We start from the raw sequence: 19,982 nt of genomic DNA on the forward strand, positions 1-19,982 counted from the left end.
CTGAATGCATGCAAGACTGGTGGCACTGAACATTGGCGTGTGTGTGGTTATTATTATAGCTCTTGTTCTCATATTCGTAAGATGCGATAATTCTGAGTCAACTGAGAAGTGTTGGCATTCAAGTATTGATTTAACAATTGAAAATATAACATCTGTTCACTTTTGAAACTTAGGGCCTGTTTATTTCAGGCTTAATGAGCTTAGCAGATAAATTGGCTTATTCACACAAACTTTCTAGACCGATTACTTCGGGCTTAATTGCTCAAAAATAAGCTTATTCGCCCGGATGAAAGAAGGAGGTTGTCCAGTTCCGGCCAAAAAGACTGCCCTACCCTTCTTATCTTATCGTGCGTCTCAAAGAAACACCCCGCCTCTTCTCCATCGATCCAAATCCTAATCGCACATCTCTTCTCCATCGATCCAAACTGTTTACAGAACCATAATCGGAGGCCTCTTCTCCACCGATTGACAGTCTTCTCCACCGATTGACAGTCTTCTCCATTGCTCACGGCCCTCTTCTCCTCCATCGATCGACAGGTTCTTCTCCATAGCTCACGACCCTCTTCTCCTCCATCGATTGACAGGTTCTTCTCCATCACTCACGGCCCTCTTCTCCTAATCGGTAACTACTATAATCCTCCAGTCGATTTTTTGATGTTTGCTGGTATACAAGTCACAGTCGATTTTTTGATGTTTGCTGTTCTTCAACGATTTTTTTATTTTTTTGATGTTTGCTGTATTTGCTGTTTTATGGTTGCTGTTGATGCTGTTTGATGTTTGCTATTTCTGTATTTGTTGTTTTATAGTTGCTGTATTTGCTGTTATAGTTAGCATAAACATTGATTCAGATAGAGAAGTAAACAACAACATAAATTTATCCCAACAGACAAATTTATCCGGACATGACTTAATAGAAAATTTGGTAAACCGCCCCTTAGTGTTAACTTCATAAACCCCAATTGAATATAACATACTTGGTTTTAACAGGTAACTCACAACTTATTAACCAAACCAATCACTTGATCAAACCTCGTAACATTTCAATTCCTTATGAATTTCAATTCCTTCTGACAGATTCTATTTTTGTAGAAACCATTCTGAGAACCAAATGCCCCTTGGTTTCTTGATTTGCTTATTATGTTATTTGCTGATTTGGTTATGAAGCCATTAATTCTTGCAACCTTTTTGTTTATTTGCTGATTTATCACTCTTAAAAAAGTTATTTGCTGATTTGTTGTTTATGTACAAATTTGTTGTTTATGTATAGATATGTTGTTTATGTACATATTTGTTGTTTATTAGGTTATATGCTTATTAAGAACTAACCAGTAGTGTAAGTTACATGCTAAGCTTCAAACACATTTAAATAGCAACAAGTAGCCTAATCTATGCTAAATACCTATGGTGTTATAGCGGTGAAAATACGAAATTGTGGTCGGGACCGATATTTGCAATAGCTGTCCAAAAATAGCGGTTCATATAACATGTCTTAGAATTATATATAATTATATATAATATGCCTACATAAACATATCATTTGCAAAATAGGAAAAATGTTCATAAACGAGCTAATCACAAGCAATAGGTTCAGCATATGAGTCAACATCATCTAGTACGTTCACTTCTTCGTTTAGGCTAGCTTCCCACTCTTCCCCTTCTCTTCCTTCATCTCCAACGTGATCATCATCATCCCTATAGTTCTCCCTTTTACTTCTTGTACTTGGCCCAACTTGTTCATTACCTCCCATTGCTTCTCGTACTTCTGACCAAAGGAGGCGATCTCTAACAGAAGTCGTGTACCTGGTGGCTGGAGATCGAGAAGTCGTCTAACAGATGTGGTCGTCTTCGTCTAACATAAGTCGTGTAAGAGAAGTGGTGGTCGTCTAAGGCTAAGATCAAAATCGTCTAACACTAACAGTCTTATGAGAATCCTAGTTCTTAAAAGCCCAAAAAAAGCCCAAGCCCACCAAAATTGCGTTAATATCGGACGATATTTTCACAAAATAGCGGCCACAATTGCGGTAAATTGCGCCGCTAATTGTGCTACCGCAATTTCAACTGCAATTTTACCACCACAATTATGCAGAAGGCCGCAAACCGAGATATCGCCGCAATAGCGGCCCAGATATCGCCACAGTTAACAGCATAGCTAAATACTACTCCATGACCATAAACAAGTTGAGACTAAAGAGAATCAACTGGTTAATATCTTAAGCCACTACCTCCTGTATGCTTATAGTGAAAATCTATGACCAACCTATAAACTTAGTAGTTAGTACTAAATGGATATAGAACTACAAAAGCAACAAAGATGTTGTAAATGTACTAGAAGGGTACTCGCGCAATGCAGCTAAATACATCTTGATCTTAATGTGTCATTTGATTCTGTCTATGTCGATATAATATGATTTTATGTGGTTTTGAAAAAGCGATAATGTTTTTATTTTGAATAAAATATAAATTTGAAGATATCATAAAAATTTGAAAAAGAATACATCAATATTAGTATAAAATTAACTATTTAATTGTTCTCGTTTTTTTTTGTATAACTTTTTTAATTCAATTTCTTTTATTATAAATTTATAATTTAATTTAGGTTTAATAACAAAGTAATTTATTTTTAATTTGATAATATAATTTTATATAAAGATAATAATTAACTATTCTGTTAGAACTCAATGATTATACACAATATATTTTAAATTTTTTATATTTAAAAATGTGATATTTATCATGTATTTGATTATGTTTATCTGCAATTTGTTACACATATTCAAACATAAAGCTTTAATAAGTTGGTACTTACGCTACGCATGATTTATTTGTAATCTTACATCTTAAGTAATATGCATCAATAAACAATACTTCATGCATAAAAAATAGTGTTTAAGAGTTTTTGCCAAATGCTTTATAATATAGTTTAGATTATCCAATTAGAGAATATAATATTGTTTTTTTTAAAAAGATTAACAAACTAGGCATTTTTCTTGTACCTTTTGTGTTTGTAAGTTAAGTAATGATGAATGTCATGATTGAAATAGTTGGTTTACTCAAAAGATTTGGATAAAGTTTTTAGTTTTAAGTGATCTTATGTTTGTTTTGTGTTAGGGGTTTTGGTTTATATCCTCCCATTGTAACTTTCTTTTTTAATTAAATTTGGCATGGGGATGAGCCGTCTATCTTGATTAGGTTCCAAACTGCTTAAAAGTTAGTGTATTCTTTGTTTCTTGGATTAGGGGCATTTTTTGATTCCCCGCCAGGGGCATTCAAAACCATTGGACCGCCCTGTCACTCTCATCTTAATCTGTGGTTTTGAAGCTCAGTCAGTGCTTAATCAAACATGGCAAAAGGTATTATATTTCTCTCACGCACTTCATTTTTAATATCAATCGCTGCATCTTGCAATTGAATATTGATATTCAATTGGTGAATGGCGAAAGTAAAGCTAGTTTTCAATCCGATACTTTTCATTTTCATAATTCTATAATTTTTAATTGAATGAATGTTTGGATTATTAGTAGAAGGTGTTTAACTTGACATGTTTATTGATGTTGGTGAAGATGGTGAACGTGGATCCAATGAACCTAGTAGTGTCCCAGCTTATGATGAAGCCATGGACGCTTTGTCATCTCTGATTTCCCAAAAAAGTCGTGCCGATCTCAGAAATAGCGGCCTTAACTTTGAGCTTCTGTTTGAGTACGTTAAGGTGGATACTATTCACACATTTCTTTCTGTGGGATATTGCAACTACTGACTCCTTAAAAGAAAAAGAGCTACATAGATTTTGATGTTGAACATGGTGCAAATCAAATTTAAATTTAATATAATTTTTCTAAAAATTCAATTTAAAATGCTTTTCTATTGTGATAGATGGTACAACATTCAATCTACAATCATACTTACCTTGGAAACTTTTGAAATTTGCATTAACATGGAAATAGAAAATTGACCCGTATGATATTGGATGTCTAAATGTATCTCTTCTTTTAGAAAGGTGGGAGTTGTTATTACCAGTGCTGATTTAAAGAATTTCTCTTTCCTTACAGATTTTGGATCTGGAAGAGTCAATTTCAAGGATGAAGATCATCCATGTTGCAGGCACTAAAGGAAAGGTAATGTTGGTAGTTAGCTTTACCCATTAACTAACCATCCAACATTGGAGAATTTCTCCAATACTTGTATGGATATATTGTCGATTTCAATTTCAAGCAAATGCCCATGTCTATGACTCAGAGCAATTCAGCTCTTATGGGAAATAGCTTGTAGATAAGTTTGTTATTTATGACACATTACTACTGTTACAGTGGAGAATTGAACTTTTGTCTTCTACCAGTGCTAAACTGGGGCCTTGGGTTTGAAGTATGTATCATACTATCATGTTTGAAATGCAAGGAATGAAGCAAGTTGTTTCTTGTAGTAACCATTGATTTAAATTAAGTACCTTTACAGCAAAAGATGTTTTGTTTCATATTTTTTTTGCTGCTATCTTAAAAAAAAATACATTATCTTCATAGTTGACAACTATCCTGATTCAGATCCAGCTTTGATGTAATAAGCATGTTGCTTATATCATTGCATCTTTATATGAGTTCATTTAGATGCCAATAAGGGGAAAACTCAGCTATATTTGTAGCTTACCCATCTGTGCACTATATAGAAGTAAGTGGTCATGCATTTGTTTGTATATGCACGGCTATTATACAATACTGCATGTTATGATATCAAGTTGAGAAGGCTGAAATACTTTAAGGATCATTTTGGTCTCACATTTTCCTAGACAGTTAAGAAGGTTGTGTGCTGATTGTAACACTGATGAAAGATTTTATGCTATGAAATCAACATATGTGTCTTCAAATGCAAATGAAAATTTTGTTTCAAAGGAATATGATTCTTGCTGTACCTGAAAACAGGCCCAGTGTATCATGATATGCTTTTGCTACTGGATTTACATGACAGGATCTAGATATAAAGAGACAATTAGATGTAATTTTTGATTTTTATGCTGATGTAATGTGATAATTGGATTATTATAGGGATCTACATGCACATTTACTGAGGCTATACTACGCAATTGTGGCTTTCGCACCGGGCTCTTTACATCTCCTCACCTTATTGATATTCGAGAAAGATTTCGGTTGGATGGGTGAGTTTTCCAAGGTCTGTAACTGTCATCACACACAGATGTAAACATATGCTCTGTAAACTTTTTCCTTCTAGGCATGTTTATTTCTGGCGTTGAAAGGTGATTAACTAAATTTGAACAAGGTTTATCATGGGGTTTTTGAAGTAATTGGTTTAACATTTCTTGGATCAAATTGGTTTACCTTTTCCCTCACATGCATCATCAGCTTGCTAAGATGGGTTATTGTATATTAGATAAGTCCTGGCGAAAGAGATGTTGGACCTAGTAGAGTTCCCAAGATATACTCAAACAAATAAGCAAATTTGATGATGTAATGTGAAGTGAAAACTGTACCAATAAGAAAGATAACACATCATTCCTCGTGAGTTTGATTCTCCTACTTCTTAGGGATTTCACTAGATGGACCAAGGGATGTTATCATCTGTTTTTTGGTTGTGGCTCAAACTTAGGGGCTGATTTTTTTTTATATCAAGACATGTCTAGAATAAGATGGCTTAATGTGGACAATAGATACATGATGTCTTATCCAATTCAGTAATTTCTAGCCATTGCTAAAAAATTAAGCAAATCCAAGCCATTAAGCAGATTAAGTATAGAGTATCTCAAAGCAGACCTACTACATGGTATTCAGCGTCCAGATGTACCAAAGGAACATATAGTTGTTACATTATACAAATGTGTGCTTTTATGTATGTCAGCTGCAGAGTATTAGTTTTTTATTCTGTGTAAAGTTTCTGAATTGTGTCAGATTTATGTTTAACTGGTGATACATGTCCTTATATTTTGTAAAGCAATTTGTAAGTAAATTTAGTCAAGATATCTCAAATTTGCACTGTGGTTGCTTAATGTCTACATTTTGGTTGTTTGCTTCAGCGTGGATATATGTGAAAAGAAGTTTTTGGCATACTTTTGGTGGTGTTGGGATAGACTGAAGGCATGATTTCTGACCCATAAACATTCTGAATGTAATTTGCCTATATTTATTATTCTCATGCTGCTTCTTCAGACGTTTATTAATCATGATTGTTCCTGTTTTTCTATTCTTTCATTATTTGTATTATTCTCTTCTCAAACTATCATTTTCTGTAAAACCCCTTGTAATTCAAAGACCATAATTAGCTTTTTCCTACAATATTTTGCTAAAAATGAAGTTTCTCTGATTATGAATATTGTATTTCATATTGAATTTATATTTCCATTGATCCTGATTAAAAGTAATATGGCCACTAATTTATTTGCAGATAGCTTTGATTTAGCTAGACATCAGAAACTAGCCTTCTCACTTCTCATGCCTTAAACCCCGTGACTGCATATAACAGTTATTTATTTTGATTAATCACTAACCTATATCATCAAAAGTGAGAATCATATGTTACCGGTCGTGATTCTTAACAATGCTTTAAATTCTTTATGTAAGTTTATAAATGGTCACATTGGAGTTCAACTGTTCAAGACAACCTATGATACCTCTTTAAAAGAAGTTTGGGTTACATCATGTCAAGCTGACATACTTCTTAATTAGCCCACAAAGGCAGCAAGCTTGTATGCATAAGTCAAGGACAAAGTAAGAGCATTTATATATATATATATATATATGTTCTGTTTATGGGCTTTCTGGAGTAGGTTGGTGAAATATGTTAGTCTGACATTCTAAATTTTGAAAATAGAAGTTGATTTCTAAGTAAGGATTTCAAATGTTAGATTACGTTAGTAGAAGTAAGGACGAGGTGCAAAAGAGGCCCATAAATAGGCACACAGTCATTAGATTTCAAGCATGCAAGTTTGATATAGTTGTAGAGTTCTGACAGTTTTGGTGCTTCTTTTAAATAATTTGTTTCATGTCCTGCAACCAGTATCCTTTTCTTGGACTAATAGCGAAGTATTCAACTAGCATCAACCTCCTAATAAGTTTTATTTGTTCCCCTTTTGTTGCTGCAACAGTGTGTGAAATAACCAGACTTGAACTTAATCTTTGTGATTCTCAAGTATAGATATGATTACTGGAGAGTCAAATATGGGTGCCAAGTACAGGAATTTACCCCTACATCACCGTCCTTGTAATTGGTATCTAAGTCATCTGAAACAACAGTATCTTTCTCTTAAATTATCTATACAACATCCCTGAAAGCTCTCAAGAAGTCAAGATACTCGAATACAGCTAGCTGTTGTCAGTTGATTATTGATATGAACTAGAAATCTACAAATATCAGTTCTCTTGGATGGGTTAGTTTGTTCACATTAGATCTCCTCTATACCCAGCACAGCAGGAACTTCATGCTGTGTTCAGTCCCGGTAGGGACATCATGGTGTTCACAGTGTTTCTTGTTTTCAACCAATTAGAGCTTTGGTGCTTCCATGCCTGTAAGATAAATCACATTATATGCGCAAGAACAAAAGATATGTAAGTGCATGGTTATGTTACCTATAAGGAATAAGTTGATAGCCATGTTGGATGAATCCATCTCACACACTTCCCGCTTTATATGATCTGAGTATGGCCGAGCTAGGCATGCATGTGTATGCAACTGAGCTTTATATTTAGGTACTTGAGCATAATTATAAGTGAATGTCATATTTTCCTCAGATACATTAGCTATGTTCTCCCCAATGCTCATAAAGTTGAGAAGCCTTAGTGCATGCTTATCACCACCTCTCCTTTAGCTATTCAATGTAGAGCTTCAATAATGTGTTATCAAGCTCGTTGGCTTTACACATGCTGTTAATGCATGGTCTGAAAACATCCCTTTATGCGTTTTTGTTGCTTTGGGGCTTCAGTCGTGGAGCCTCTCCTGATAAGTTTGTCATTGTGTTAGGCTACTTTTTGACCTATCAACAAGAAAGACAAAATGTCTATTCTTCAGTAAATACTAAATATATTTGATCGTATCGTGTATTCATTGTTTTGCATATTTGGCAGTTGTCATTTGTCAACTAGCAAGTTAAGAGAGCTTCAAGTGGCTCATAAAATGCGTTCTTGACTTTTGTTTGTGTCTTTTTACTACATGAAGCGGTTTTTTATTTAATTGCATCTGTTTTATATATGCAGGAAAAATGCAGCGATGATATACCGATGCCAACTTTATTCCGTTTCCTTGCTTTACTGGCTTTCAAAATTTTTGCAGCTGAGCAAGTATGTCACAATTTTATCAATTTCCTCCCCTTCCCAGAGCAAACCCCACCTTCATCTGCACCCAAATAACCAAAACAAAATTATAAATATAATACTTCCCCCATTTAGAGACACAATGTATTTGGATGCAGGTTGATGTTGCAATTATGGAGGTCGGACTAGGTGGAAAGTTCGATGCAACAAATGTGGTATGTAAATATTTGAGCTTCCATGAACTTGTATTCCTTACTTAAGCTTCTCAGATTACTGAATGGGGATTTGTCATATACAATCTTTTAGATGGTAACTTCAAACACTTACAYGTAAAAATCTGACCTAAATATGGTGCGTGAGCTTTCAGGTTCAGACACCCGTTGTGTGTGGCATTGCATCCCTAGGGTACGACCACATGGAAATTCTAGGTTAGGTTCAGCATATTGTTATTCTTATATTACTCATAAATCATAATTCGCTTCTCAATTGTCTCTGCCCCATTTCATGTTTTTCTTTCTATTATTCTTCTGTCCAGTTGAAGAAAAAAACCCAACATGTTCTATTCATTTTGTGCTTGATTTAAAAGTAAATGGTCTCAAGTAATTCTGTTTTCATGTCAAGGGGTAAGCTTATATTGGAAGTTCATAAAATCTGTTGTCATTTTGTGTCGGTTATTTCTTTGTTTTTTAAGTGACATGTCATGCAAATCATTTTACTATTTTTTTTTGTATGTTGACAACCATGTCTTAATGAGACTTGTTATATACATCGTTTACCTCAAGTTTGAATATTGAACTAATTTTCAATTGGGAATTTTTATGACTGTCTGTTTGATCAGGAAATACTCTTGGAGCAATTGCAGGGGAGAAGGCTGGTATCTTTAAGGTGCTTCCCATGCAAAAGCATTCGTTCTGTTTTTTCTTACAATTGTTTTGGTTTACTTTCGTTGTTTCTTTTTTCGTAGTCACTTCTAATGTGTGCTTGTTTTATATGCAGAAAGGTGTTCCTGCATTTACTGTGCCCCAACCTGAAGAAGCTATGCAAGTACTCAAGGAGAAGGCTTCACAGTTGGATGTAATTCACATTATCTTTAACAGTTAGTCTGCTTCATTGCATAGTTGAAAGTATCCATGACTCGCTATTTAATAGCGAACTTATGTTAAGTAATAACCGTTGTATGGACTGCTCAGTTAAAACGAATTCCTAAGCTACTGTATGGTCACTGCTCTTGGGAAGTCTAGGCATATGGGACATGCTATGTTGGCCTGCGTTATATGGCCGCATCCTACTTCTATAAGAAGCCGTTGAACCCTACCAATTGAGAATCTTGAAAAAAACGTTAAAAGTTTTAAGCAGCACTCAGTTACAATTGGAACTGCGTTGCGTAACATACCGGGTTACATCTTGAAACCTACGTAACATATATGGCTCACAGACAAGTATTGGTCAAGTTAGATTACAGCTAGTATAACTTGAATGCAGAAAACCAAAACAAGATGCAGTAATGGACATTTTGTTGTTACAGGTGCCTCTGCAAGTGGCAAATCCATTGGATAGTAAACTGCTGAATGGATTACATCTTGGGCTTGTGGGCGATCACCAGTATGTTAATGCCGGACTTGCCATCAAGTTATGCTCCACATGGCTCCAACGTACTGGTCATCTGGAAGCTGATTTCATGGACCAGACTGTAAGTTTTTTAAAAGAATCCAATATGTCAACTGATTTATTAAGAAAAGGTTCCAATTGCTTATGCTTGGATACAGAGTTCACTGCCTCGGCAATTCATCAACGGGCTAACGACAGCAACACTACAAGGACGGGCCCAAATCATTCCAGACCCGTCATTTGATATTGAAAGTCCAGGAGACCTGGTGTTTTATTTGGACGGAGCCCATAGTCCTGAAAGCATGGAAGTTTGCGCAAACTGGTTTTCTCTTGCCATCAAAGATGACAGACAACAAAGCTGCTCAAGTAACCAGGAACATGATAATTCCAGAACTTCAAATGAACTTGCACCTCTTAACCCTGGCAAAACCTCTGGCAAGGACTCTGCACAGGTTAGAAACAACAGTCAGTATGCATTTTCTGCATGTTTGTTGAAAAACACTTGCTGAATTATAATTTAGCGCTTCCAACAACTTTCAAAGAACTTAAGTATAAGATTTCATCACATGAAATGTATGTATAACTCTGATATTTAATCGTATATTATAGTATATATAATATGACGATTTTTGTAATTGCGAGGACAAACATGCAGAAGGAGTTCAAAATTTTCTTAGGGTATTGCACCAACTAGCTATATTATAACAACTTTCTTAGTAGTAAAGCTTGATATTATTGTTGGGTTTTCTAACTACTACCCTATGCTGTTATAGCGGTCAAAATTTGAAATAGCGGTCAGGACCTTGATTTGATATAGCGGTTATTGCGATGGTAAAGCGGTGGTATAACGATCCACATGTAGCGGTTTCATGTAATCATTACAATTATATATAAATGAATGAATAGATGCATAACATAATATATATTTTGAAGATGAACATAAGAACATGTGAATAGAAGAGATGAGCAATCAATGTTGGAAGACAATGTTGTGAAGAGAAGATGCAATATATAGACTGGAATAGAAGAGATGGGAGAGGAATAGAAAGTTTGCACACCAATATTGCAAATGAAAATCAGCCTTCTAGCTTGTATTCCCTTAATCGACTTCTCTAAACCCTTTAAAGGGCCAACTTAAAGCCCAACTCCTAATTGCGATTTTCACACTGCTATTGCAAGCCATAGGCTTTATGAGTTGATGGTGCAACGTAGGTTTTAATATATCCACTAGAATGTTATGCAAGTTCGATTTGCACTCTATTGGGTTCTGCTTAGTGATATGCCTCTAATATATATATATATATATATATAGATATAAATATATATATATATATATAGATATATAGATATATATGTATTGGATAAAGAGATATGCCTCTATATGGTCTCTTTGTGAGGAGTAGCATGTGTGGACCAGTGTGAGGCATGATGTCATTGTTAGGCCATCTATCTTCTAGCTTAAGCTTTCAGATAAGATGATTATAAATCACTCGCTTTCTTAACTGTACATGGATGTGATCTTAGTTCCAAAATGCAGAGAGAAGGCTGTTTGCGTAAAATTGCATGGTTATTACATTTTCTAGTTCCAAAGGAGTTCACTGGAGCCGGGAAAATTGTTTGCGGCTGTATTCAACTAATTAATCATCACTGTTATCTTCATATGTCCACACACATACACTATGTGCCACCACTTTTCTAAAGTTATTTTCATATACAGTTGCACCACCATACTTGAATCTGCTTGCCATGTAGTTGTTGGAGGATCCATTTTCTATTAGTTGTTCTACTATGGCTTTGAATGCCAAACAAACTACATCCGAACTTAAAATTGACATGTGATCAAAATGTCACTTATTGCATCAAAAGTAACACGAAATAGAACCGGAGTTAAAACTCTAAAAAGCAAACAATAATTATATTTTTTTGAAGTACAAGTTTGGCATTCAAAGTTGAAGGAGAACAACTAATAGAGATCGGATATACTTTTTAAGATAACATCCTAATAGTGAGGATCCCTTATAACTTTCTTTGATTCTTCCAAATTCCCTGAAAATGCAGATATTATTGTTCAATTGCATGTCAGTGAGGGATCCGCAGTTGCTCTTTCCCCGGCTGGTGAAAACATGTGTTGGTCATGGTAATTATCTCAGTCACAAGCATCATATCGTATCATCAATCATCCTATCATGGAAGTAAATTCTTTGTTATGCATATATATTGACCTGCCGGCTATATTGGTTGGAGTATGCATTTTTAGGTTAACTATTGTGAAATTTTAGTGTTCATGATGCAAATGATTCTATATGAATTGAAGGAACCTTCTGCTTTGATATAAATGTTTCAGGTATCAACTTTAATAAGGCGCTATTTGTACCAAACATGTCACTTTACACCAAAGTGGGATCTAGCACATCCTTGCCGCCAACTGATTCTGTAGTTGACCTGTCATGGCAGCTTACGCTCCAAAGAGTATGGGAGAACATCATATGCGGCGAAAGAGGTATTGTGACATGCTTAATTTCCAAAACTGGCGTCGATCATTTGTAAACTTGTAATCCCCATTCCCCTTCCCTTCTTACAATGTAGTTAAGGACCATGTCATATAAATCTGAGCTGAATAATCGCACAATTGCCACATATTTTGAAACTAAAGCATCTCTTGTCAAATTTCCTAGGTGAATGCTTGATATTAGGATAAAGAGATTAATTGTCATATGCAACTTTTTTCTAGTAGTCCCAGGAAAACCCAATATATCCCACAGAGAGGTAGGGTCTGGAGGTAAGATTGTGGCAGACCTTGCCTCTACCAACCAAACCAAACAAACCCAATCCCAGAGGTAAATTTTGGGGGTATGATGTATTCTTGTCTCTACCACAAGGGGATCCAAGAAAACAGAACCAAATGAAACCAAATCAAATGAACCCCGTGTATCCCATACAAAGGTAGATTTTGGGGGTTATGATGTACGCATATCTTGCTCCTACCTCAAGGGGACCTAGGAAAGGCCAACCCCAAGGGATGAAATCCCCACCCATTGATGTAGTTTTGCAACCATTGCACAATACACAAGAAGTTAGGAACAAGGCCAGTTGATGTGTTTTGAGTTTGTATGTTAACTTACTTAGGTATGTGATGATTCTCAGGGTATAACAATAATGCTGACCTCGTTTCTGTTGAGAACAAAGATCATACCGAAACGATTGTTAAGAGTTGTGAAAACAGTATGGTGTTCTCGTCCCTTCCATTAGCTATTAAGTGGTTGAGAGATGCGGCTAAACACAATAAGTCCGTTCGACTGCAGGTAATGATACCCTCTATGATCTTAATTAAGTTCTGTTTGTGAGAATGTTGAAATATGTATTTGTTTGTATGACAGGTCCTTGTAACGGGTTCGTTACATATGGTGGGGGACGTCATTAAATTACTGAGGAAATGAGTTACTGTTGAAGAAACATACATACATATATGATATATGCAGCTTTTCAACATGGAACCACACCAATGCAAACACATTCAGTCTGCCTTCTTTTGTTGTTCATTATTGATCATTGCAAACCCCTCATCATATTTTTGTCAAAGAATTTTTTTTGACATATCAACAGGTTTGTTAAACCAGAGATGGGTATAGGTTGGTCCGGGCCAGTTACGCAATTTTCCACAACCGATTACTAGGACCGAGAATATCTGCAAAGAATTCATAACATCCTCCACAACCTGCAGTATGACAAGAATAACACATAACAAACCAAAACTTAACAATCAAATGCTCCCTCAATCAATGCAGTTCTACATAGCAACGATTATAGTCCTCAAGATTCTCTCTTTGAAAGATGGTATTGATTAGGTGGTGTTATATGACCTATATTTATGTCAGAATAGGGTCAAATCATGTATTAAAAATGTAAAAAGTAAGTCTTGATGTTGATGTGCATGAGAAGAAAATTAATAGGTACGGGTGCATTTAGCAATTTATAAGGGTGTATGTAGCTTATCCATATGGATTATAGTCCTCAAGATTCTCTCTTTGATATTCTAGACCAAACTAAACAAAACCGGTACATCTCGCTTGAAAGCATGGATATAAGGGTGGTGTTTAGAAGTTGGCTGAATGGATACTTATTTAGACTAGTATCTAGTCATACATTACCTTCTTTTTGAGACAAAGGAGTAAAAAGCATTAAGAGATTGGCTATAACCTGGTGAGCTCGACAAACAAGGTCGAGATCATGTTTCGTAAAAAACTCTGGCAACCTTATCAGGTCCAAAGGTATAAGAAACCCCTCTTTTGACGTCTTTGCTAGGATCCGACCACAACCAATCAGAAAGTAAACCAGTATCAAGAATAGCAGTCGGGTGTGGTAAGTTTCTAATTTCGTCCAAATTGGAAAGATTAGGGGAGGGTCCACCGTGCATGCACATCAACAAGAGCTACGACAGGTAGACAATTAAAGCAATCAGTAAAGGCTTTCCATAGCTTCACATTAAACCGACGCCTACTTTCATGATAAAACCCATAAATCCTATTTAGGGAAGCGCATTCATGATTTCCTCTGATTTTCTAAGCAAGCAAGAGGCATACCGTTACCAAACTCTGCTTACCACAATCTATCTAAGCTCAAAGATGAACGATTTTGGGATCAGTTCTCATTGATGAAAGCTGATAGTGTTAAAAAACACCGAAACTTAGAAACATAGAATTCACTGTTGTAATGCAGAAAAGGGAAACCAACTCTAAGTGAGTTTAACAGAGAAGACAACCAATCTTACCACAGAGAGATAGTTACATAAATAACATGAACATTCCCAAAACACCTTAGTATAAGTTATAATCATGTTACTTAGTATTGCCATCATAAAGATCAGTAAACGTGAAGATAAGACTAACATATAATTGCTTTGTCTCAAAATAAATGTCTATATTTTTATTTTAGTTTGTCTTAAAATAAGTACCCACTTCAAATGTAAGCATCTACTTTCCAATTCTACCCTTATCAAGAGTAAAATTGTCATTTAGTTAACTAAAAAGTGTTGCACATTTCTAAAATTGTGTTTTTTTTTCCATTATGAACGTTTATACATTGGGATGGAGGGAGTAACAAAGAACCATCACCCTAGGGCAATGGGGGTAGGTTAAAAATGATGAGGCGTACCCTCGGCTAAGATATTTGAGAATTGCATTACTCTAGACTCCTAATTAAACTCTAGTCCTTGATGCATTCCAACCGATTAAATCATCCCACACTGCTTATGTTGATATTGTTCTTATTTATCAAGGAGAACTAGGAGTGCCTTGTCGAAAGAAAAGCATATAACTTTTATAGAATAACCGTAGCGATGATAGAAATTAGTTCCACAAAGTAAATATTCAAAGAGTGATATACTTCTCAAACCATCTTACTTTACATTTCATAGCAAACAAACCATTTTTCTTGTAAGAATCAGCAAATTGTGGGCAGATAATTGCAATGTAAGATAGTTTTAGTGAGCATTGCTCATTCTTGCTAAAAAGGAATGGTTAATTTGCATCCAATGAACGACATTTAAATATAAAAAGGACAAGAAAGTCAACCGGTTCAAGGCAAGCCCATCACTCAATTCTTAAAGTTCATCAAAGTTTACACATGATTTTATGCATTCTAACGACCTCAAACCATTATTAACAACCCTTTTAATCATAGAGGATGCTAATATAAGCAAGTAAAAATCAAACAAATCCTTTGAACACCGATTAACTATTAATCACTGTTGGTGATTTGTATCTCTTATCATTTAAGTATAATGAGATTAATTTGTTGACCAATGTAATCATGATAAATATTCAACAAGTAAGGAAGGTGCGGAGTGCACACTTGTTTGAGTTTATTTTGATTGCCCCTAAACGACGGGGGTCCGGAGGCAACGCCCCTGGTGGCAGGGTCCAAGGGGCAGAGTCCCTGGCTGGGGTCGAGCTGGAAATTATTTATTCGGGTAATTTTGATTTGTGAAAAATACTTCAAAAATCCGATTTTTAAATTTAAAACCCGGTTTTTGGCCCGGTATTTTAAACCCGGTTTAGGGTTCAAAAAACTGCCATTTTTGACAATTTTCTTTTTCAATTTTCGAATTGGTCATTTTGATTTCGAGAGGTACACACAGATTCATAACGATTTTGATTCTCTGTTCGAAAACCATTGAATTTTATCCGATTGAGATTTCGATTGTACCATCGAAATACTTCAATCTAAAAGTGATACACGACTTTCAATGGAATCCAAACAATCAAAAACCATAAATTCTAACAATCCCCCAACCCCACCAAACAAAAGTCCACTTGACAATTGAAATGATCTAAGGTTAGACCACCCACATCCCTCTTGCAAATGGAATTGCAAATAAACTTTTGTCAGACCACCCACATCCCTCTTGCAAATGGAATTGCAAATAAACTTTTGTCAGACAACCCACATCCCTCTTGCTGCCATGTAGATTTTTAATTGCAAAATTTGCAAGTCACTTTGAAAGCCACGTGGGCCACCCACTTGYCTCCAATTTTATTTTTCTTCTTTTAATTATTTAAATATACTATTTTTATACAAAACAATTAATTTTATAAATTAATAATGTTTATATATTTTTAATTACATTAATTATATAATAAATTAAATTATTTTAAACATTAAAATTTATACAAAACAATTAATTTTATAAATTAATAATGATATAGATTTTTGTTTACCTTTATCCTTTGAAGCTTTTCTTGCCATTGGACGAGCAGTCGACGTTAGCTCGGGGGTCGACGTGTTTGTATTTGAGGATGATGAGGTATATTGGCCCGAGCCATCATTTTTTGTTCTCTTTGACCCCCTATCTTCTACTAGATCAACAACCTCCAGAAGTGTTTCTCGTTGACTGATCCATTTTTCTTGATCACGCAATTCAACCCAAGCATGCAAGAAGTTGAATTTTCCACCTTCTAACGAGCTATATAACTCTAAAGCCCTGTTTTTTTTGTCTTCTTCATTCAGCCCACTTTCACGTCGGTGTAGGATCTGTTCATAACAACCAACAAACTTTGAAACATGTTATTAATTAAAAAATAATTAGAATGTATATATAAATAATTTATAAAATAGTTAATAAATGTTGTAGTGGGGACCACTTTTGAAAGTGTAGGTGAATTGCAGATGTGTAGGTGGTAATTGCAAAAGCTGACGTGACACAGTTGAAARTGTTGTAGGTGAATTGCAGGTGTGTGAAAGATAATTGCAAAAGCTGATGTGACACAATTGAAAGTGTAAATGGATTGCAGGGATGTGGATGGACTTAGAACCCCATTTGGTGAAAATTACCAATCTAACAATCAATTACGTAAAGCAAAGGTAAAACATCAAATATACGCAATCCCACAAAATGAAAAAATAGCCAAAGATGAGTTGATTAAACATTACAGAAAAAGGAATGGAGATCATAATCAATTTTGTTAATATTTTACAGTGTTTCCTACTGTAATTGAGAAATAAACAAATTTGTAAAATAGTTTTCTAAAAAAATTGCCTTTTTTATATAACTAAACACAATAAAAAAATAGTGTACTTTAAGTTGATAAAATGTTAAAGMACTTTTTAAACCGATGGTCCAATATGAATAAGTTTATGTTAATTACAAGACTAGAAGACTAACTCTCATAGTCAAAGAAGACAATCTCATGCATCATCGACTCTAGAACCACATGGAACTTTTACAGTTGATATTATTGACCTAAATACTGATTTTAACTAGTAAATCGTGTATGTTGCTTTTCAGATCGGTCCATTAATACTTTTAGGTGTTTGTTTCTTTCAAAGCATGCAATTGTTCTTGAACAAAACAAATTATGTTAAATTAAAACATGATATTATTAATACGCACAATGAATCTAACATCCGTCCTAATATAGTGCATAAAAACTAAACATACAACACATTGAAACTAATTCCCCTCTGGATAAAGTGCTTTACACGATTCAATCCAGTACTGTTTTTCATTAATTATTCTCTGCATCACGGGATACTGTTTCGCAATGTCCTTCATATGTTTTCCTCAGCACAAATCTCTTTTTGCAGTTGCTTTATAGTCTTCCGCTTCTCTTCGATCTTAGCCTCGATTTGATCCTGACTCACCCTGTTACTTCACTATTGATCACTTATCTCATTTTTCTCAGCTTCAGTTTTTTTCTTCTTCTATTGATAGCTTCATCCTGACAACCATGATTTGAGAAGATGGGGGGAGGGGATTGACGATAATGCATTTCCAACCATTTCTTGTAGGTAGTAGACAAGTAATTTTAGAAGACTGAATATGGTTGATATGAAAATGATGATTTTTGGGTTCTTAAGGCATCCTATTTATAGGCAAACATGGATGCACATCCAAATGGCGGAGGTCAAGTTGGTCAAAATTGCAGATGTGGATCTGRTCAAGATAATCAAATTTAATTCGTTTGAAAAGGATACAAGATTCGTCTAAAAAGCCTGCAAGATTCGTCTGAGAATCTTGCAATATTCGTTTGAAAAGCCTGACCTCGCCCATCTACCCTTAGAGTTGTCATAGTGTTGTCAAATAGTGTCATAAGTACAGGGCCCAATGTGTAAATTACACTAGTTACAAGGAGCAATTGAAAGATTTGTTATTTTCTATAATTCCCTATTTATGGAAGAGGTTGAAAGATTTGTTACTTGCTATCCTTCCTTATTTTCTCTATAACAATGGGTGGAAGCTCTTACAGTTGTGGTTTTAAACTTCCAACAATGGACGAAAAGTGGGAGAGGCTCAGAGATGAATGAGTAAAATGTCAACCTCCACTGACAATGCCCGATTATGTGAAGCAAGATGTCAAGAAATGGGAACTCAAAATCCCTATATTACTTCAAAAACACTTGGAGCTTTGTGCAAAAAGAAAATTGAAGAGGAGATGGACGAGAGGAAGAGATGGACTACTGATGCAAAATAACAAATTAAACATAAGCAGAATTGGATCGCTGATGCGAAAGACAAATTTAACATAAAAAAATTGAATGATGATGTGTGGTTCGAACTTGCAGATGGGGAGACTGAAAGAAACATTAGATATAATGAAGATGACATTGAAAAATACACCAGATGGATAGAAGGAACTAAAGTACTCTATCCACATGAATTTCCATAGTTGTATTTGGATATAGTACTGCGGTAAATGTTCCCTTGCAACATAACATCATGCTTTTAGTAATAGTTCCTAGCTTGAACTTTTGTAGTTTTTCGCTTTCAGTTTGTAGCTTCAAGTAATTTTATTTTATGTTCATCGTGCATTTCAAGGAATTGTATTTTAGGTGTTTACATGAACCGAATTATTTTAGGTGTTCAAGCAAATAAACATATCTTTTGTAAATGGAAAATGTGATTGCGGAGATCGAACTGGCCAAAATTACGATATGGATCTAGTCAAGATAATCAACCCGACATTTGCCTGAAAAACCTGCAAGATTCGTCTGAAAAAGTCTGTAAGATTCGTCTAGACTTCCATCTGCAATTTTGACCAGATCCATATCTGTAATTTTGACCAGATCAACACCCACAATCTCATTGGCCTTCATGTTTGTCCATAAATACTCCATTTTAACTATTAAAAACCACATAAAACAGATTGGAGATTTCATTAAGGAAAAAATTTTACATATCGGCTTAGATGGCATCCCAAAATCTTCCATGTCTGGAATTTTAAGTGTCTATCTCAATCTCTTCCAGCTACTAACCAAGTTATATAGTTAGTGTGTATATTTTTTGGCTCTTAGTTGTGTTAAATCTTGTTTAAGGCGACCTAGTCTATGAATATTCTAAGTGCAAAGACCAAAATCAAATTTTTTTTTCTGTATGGACCAAAAACAAGTCCACAATTTTTGCGGACCAACTCACAAAAATTGCAGACTTGTTTTTGGTCCACCCGGATGTTTTTGAGTTTGGTGTAGAATACAACTACTTTCACATAAAAAATCGTATGATAAACCTATAATAATGCTGTTGGGTCACCTATTGATTTGGTGATTACCCACTGATCTGTTCCTCTACCTTAGCAACACTTAGTAGTTATTGGTTCTTTGTATATTGGTGTCTTGGTACATACTTAAGCCATT

General features: G+C 35.0%; 1 protein-coding gene and 1 pseudogene across 14 annotated transcripts; one reads left to right on the plus strand and one right to left on the minus strand.

Annotated features, from left to right (window-relative positions):
* The first annotated feature begins 382 nt into the window (after positions 1-382).
* Positions 383-13,448, plus strand: LOC112514304 (folylpolyglutamate synthase). Of its 14 annotated transcripts, XM_025120679.1 has the most exons (17): positions 383-622; positions 3,237-3,350; positions 3,561-3,706; positions 4,047-4,112; positions 5,034-5,143; positions 6,017-6,077; positions 8,190-8,273; positions 8,405-8,461; positions 8,614-8,674; positions 9,085-9,131; positions 9,243-9,320; positions 9,772-9,936; positions 10,013-10,306; positions 11,913-11,991; positions 12,199-12,354; positions 12,999-13,156; positions 13,232-13,448. In XM_025120679.1, the coding sequence occupies exons 2-17, from the start codon at positions 3,341-3,343 to the stop codon at positions 13,289-13,291; spliced, it is 1,632 nt and encodes a 543-aa protein (XP_024976447.1). In that variant the 5' UTR covers positions 383-622; positions 3,237-3,340; the 3' UTR covers positions 13,292-13,448. The 14 variants fall into 14 exon arrangements, with proteins under 14 accessions (XP_024976447.1, XP_024976446.1, XP_024976449.1 ...); XM_025120678.1 differs by having other exon boundaries at positions 9,085-9,320; XM_025120681.1 differs by lacking the exon at positions 6,017-6,077 and having other exon boundaries at positions 8,201-8,273.
* Positions 13,449-13,482: 34 nt separating this feature from the next.
* LOC112514132 lies at positions 13,483-19,466 on the minus strand (annotated as a pseudogene).
* Between the last annotated feature and the right edge of the window lie 516 nt (positions 19,467-19,982).

The sequence above is a fragment of the Cynara cardunculus genome, assembly GCF_001531365.2.
Source record: "Cynara cardunculus var. scolymus isolate 2C chromosome LG 6, CcrdV1, whole genome shotgun sequence".
In the NCBI taxonomy this organism is placed as follows: domain Eukaryota; kingdom Viridiplantae; phylum Streptophyta; class Magnoliopsida; order Asterales; family Asteraceae; genus Cynara; species Cynara cardunculus.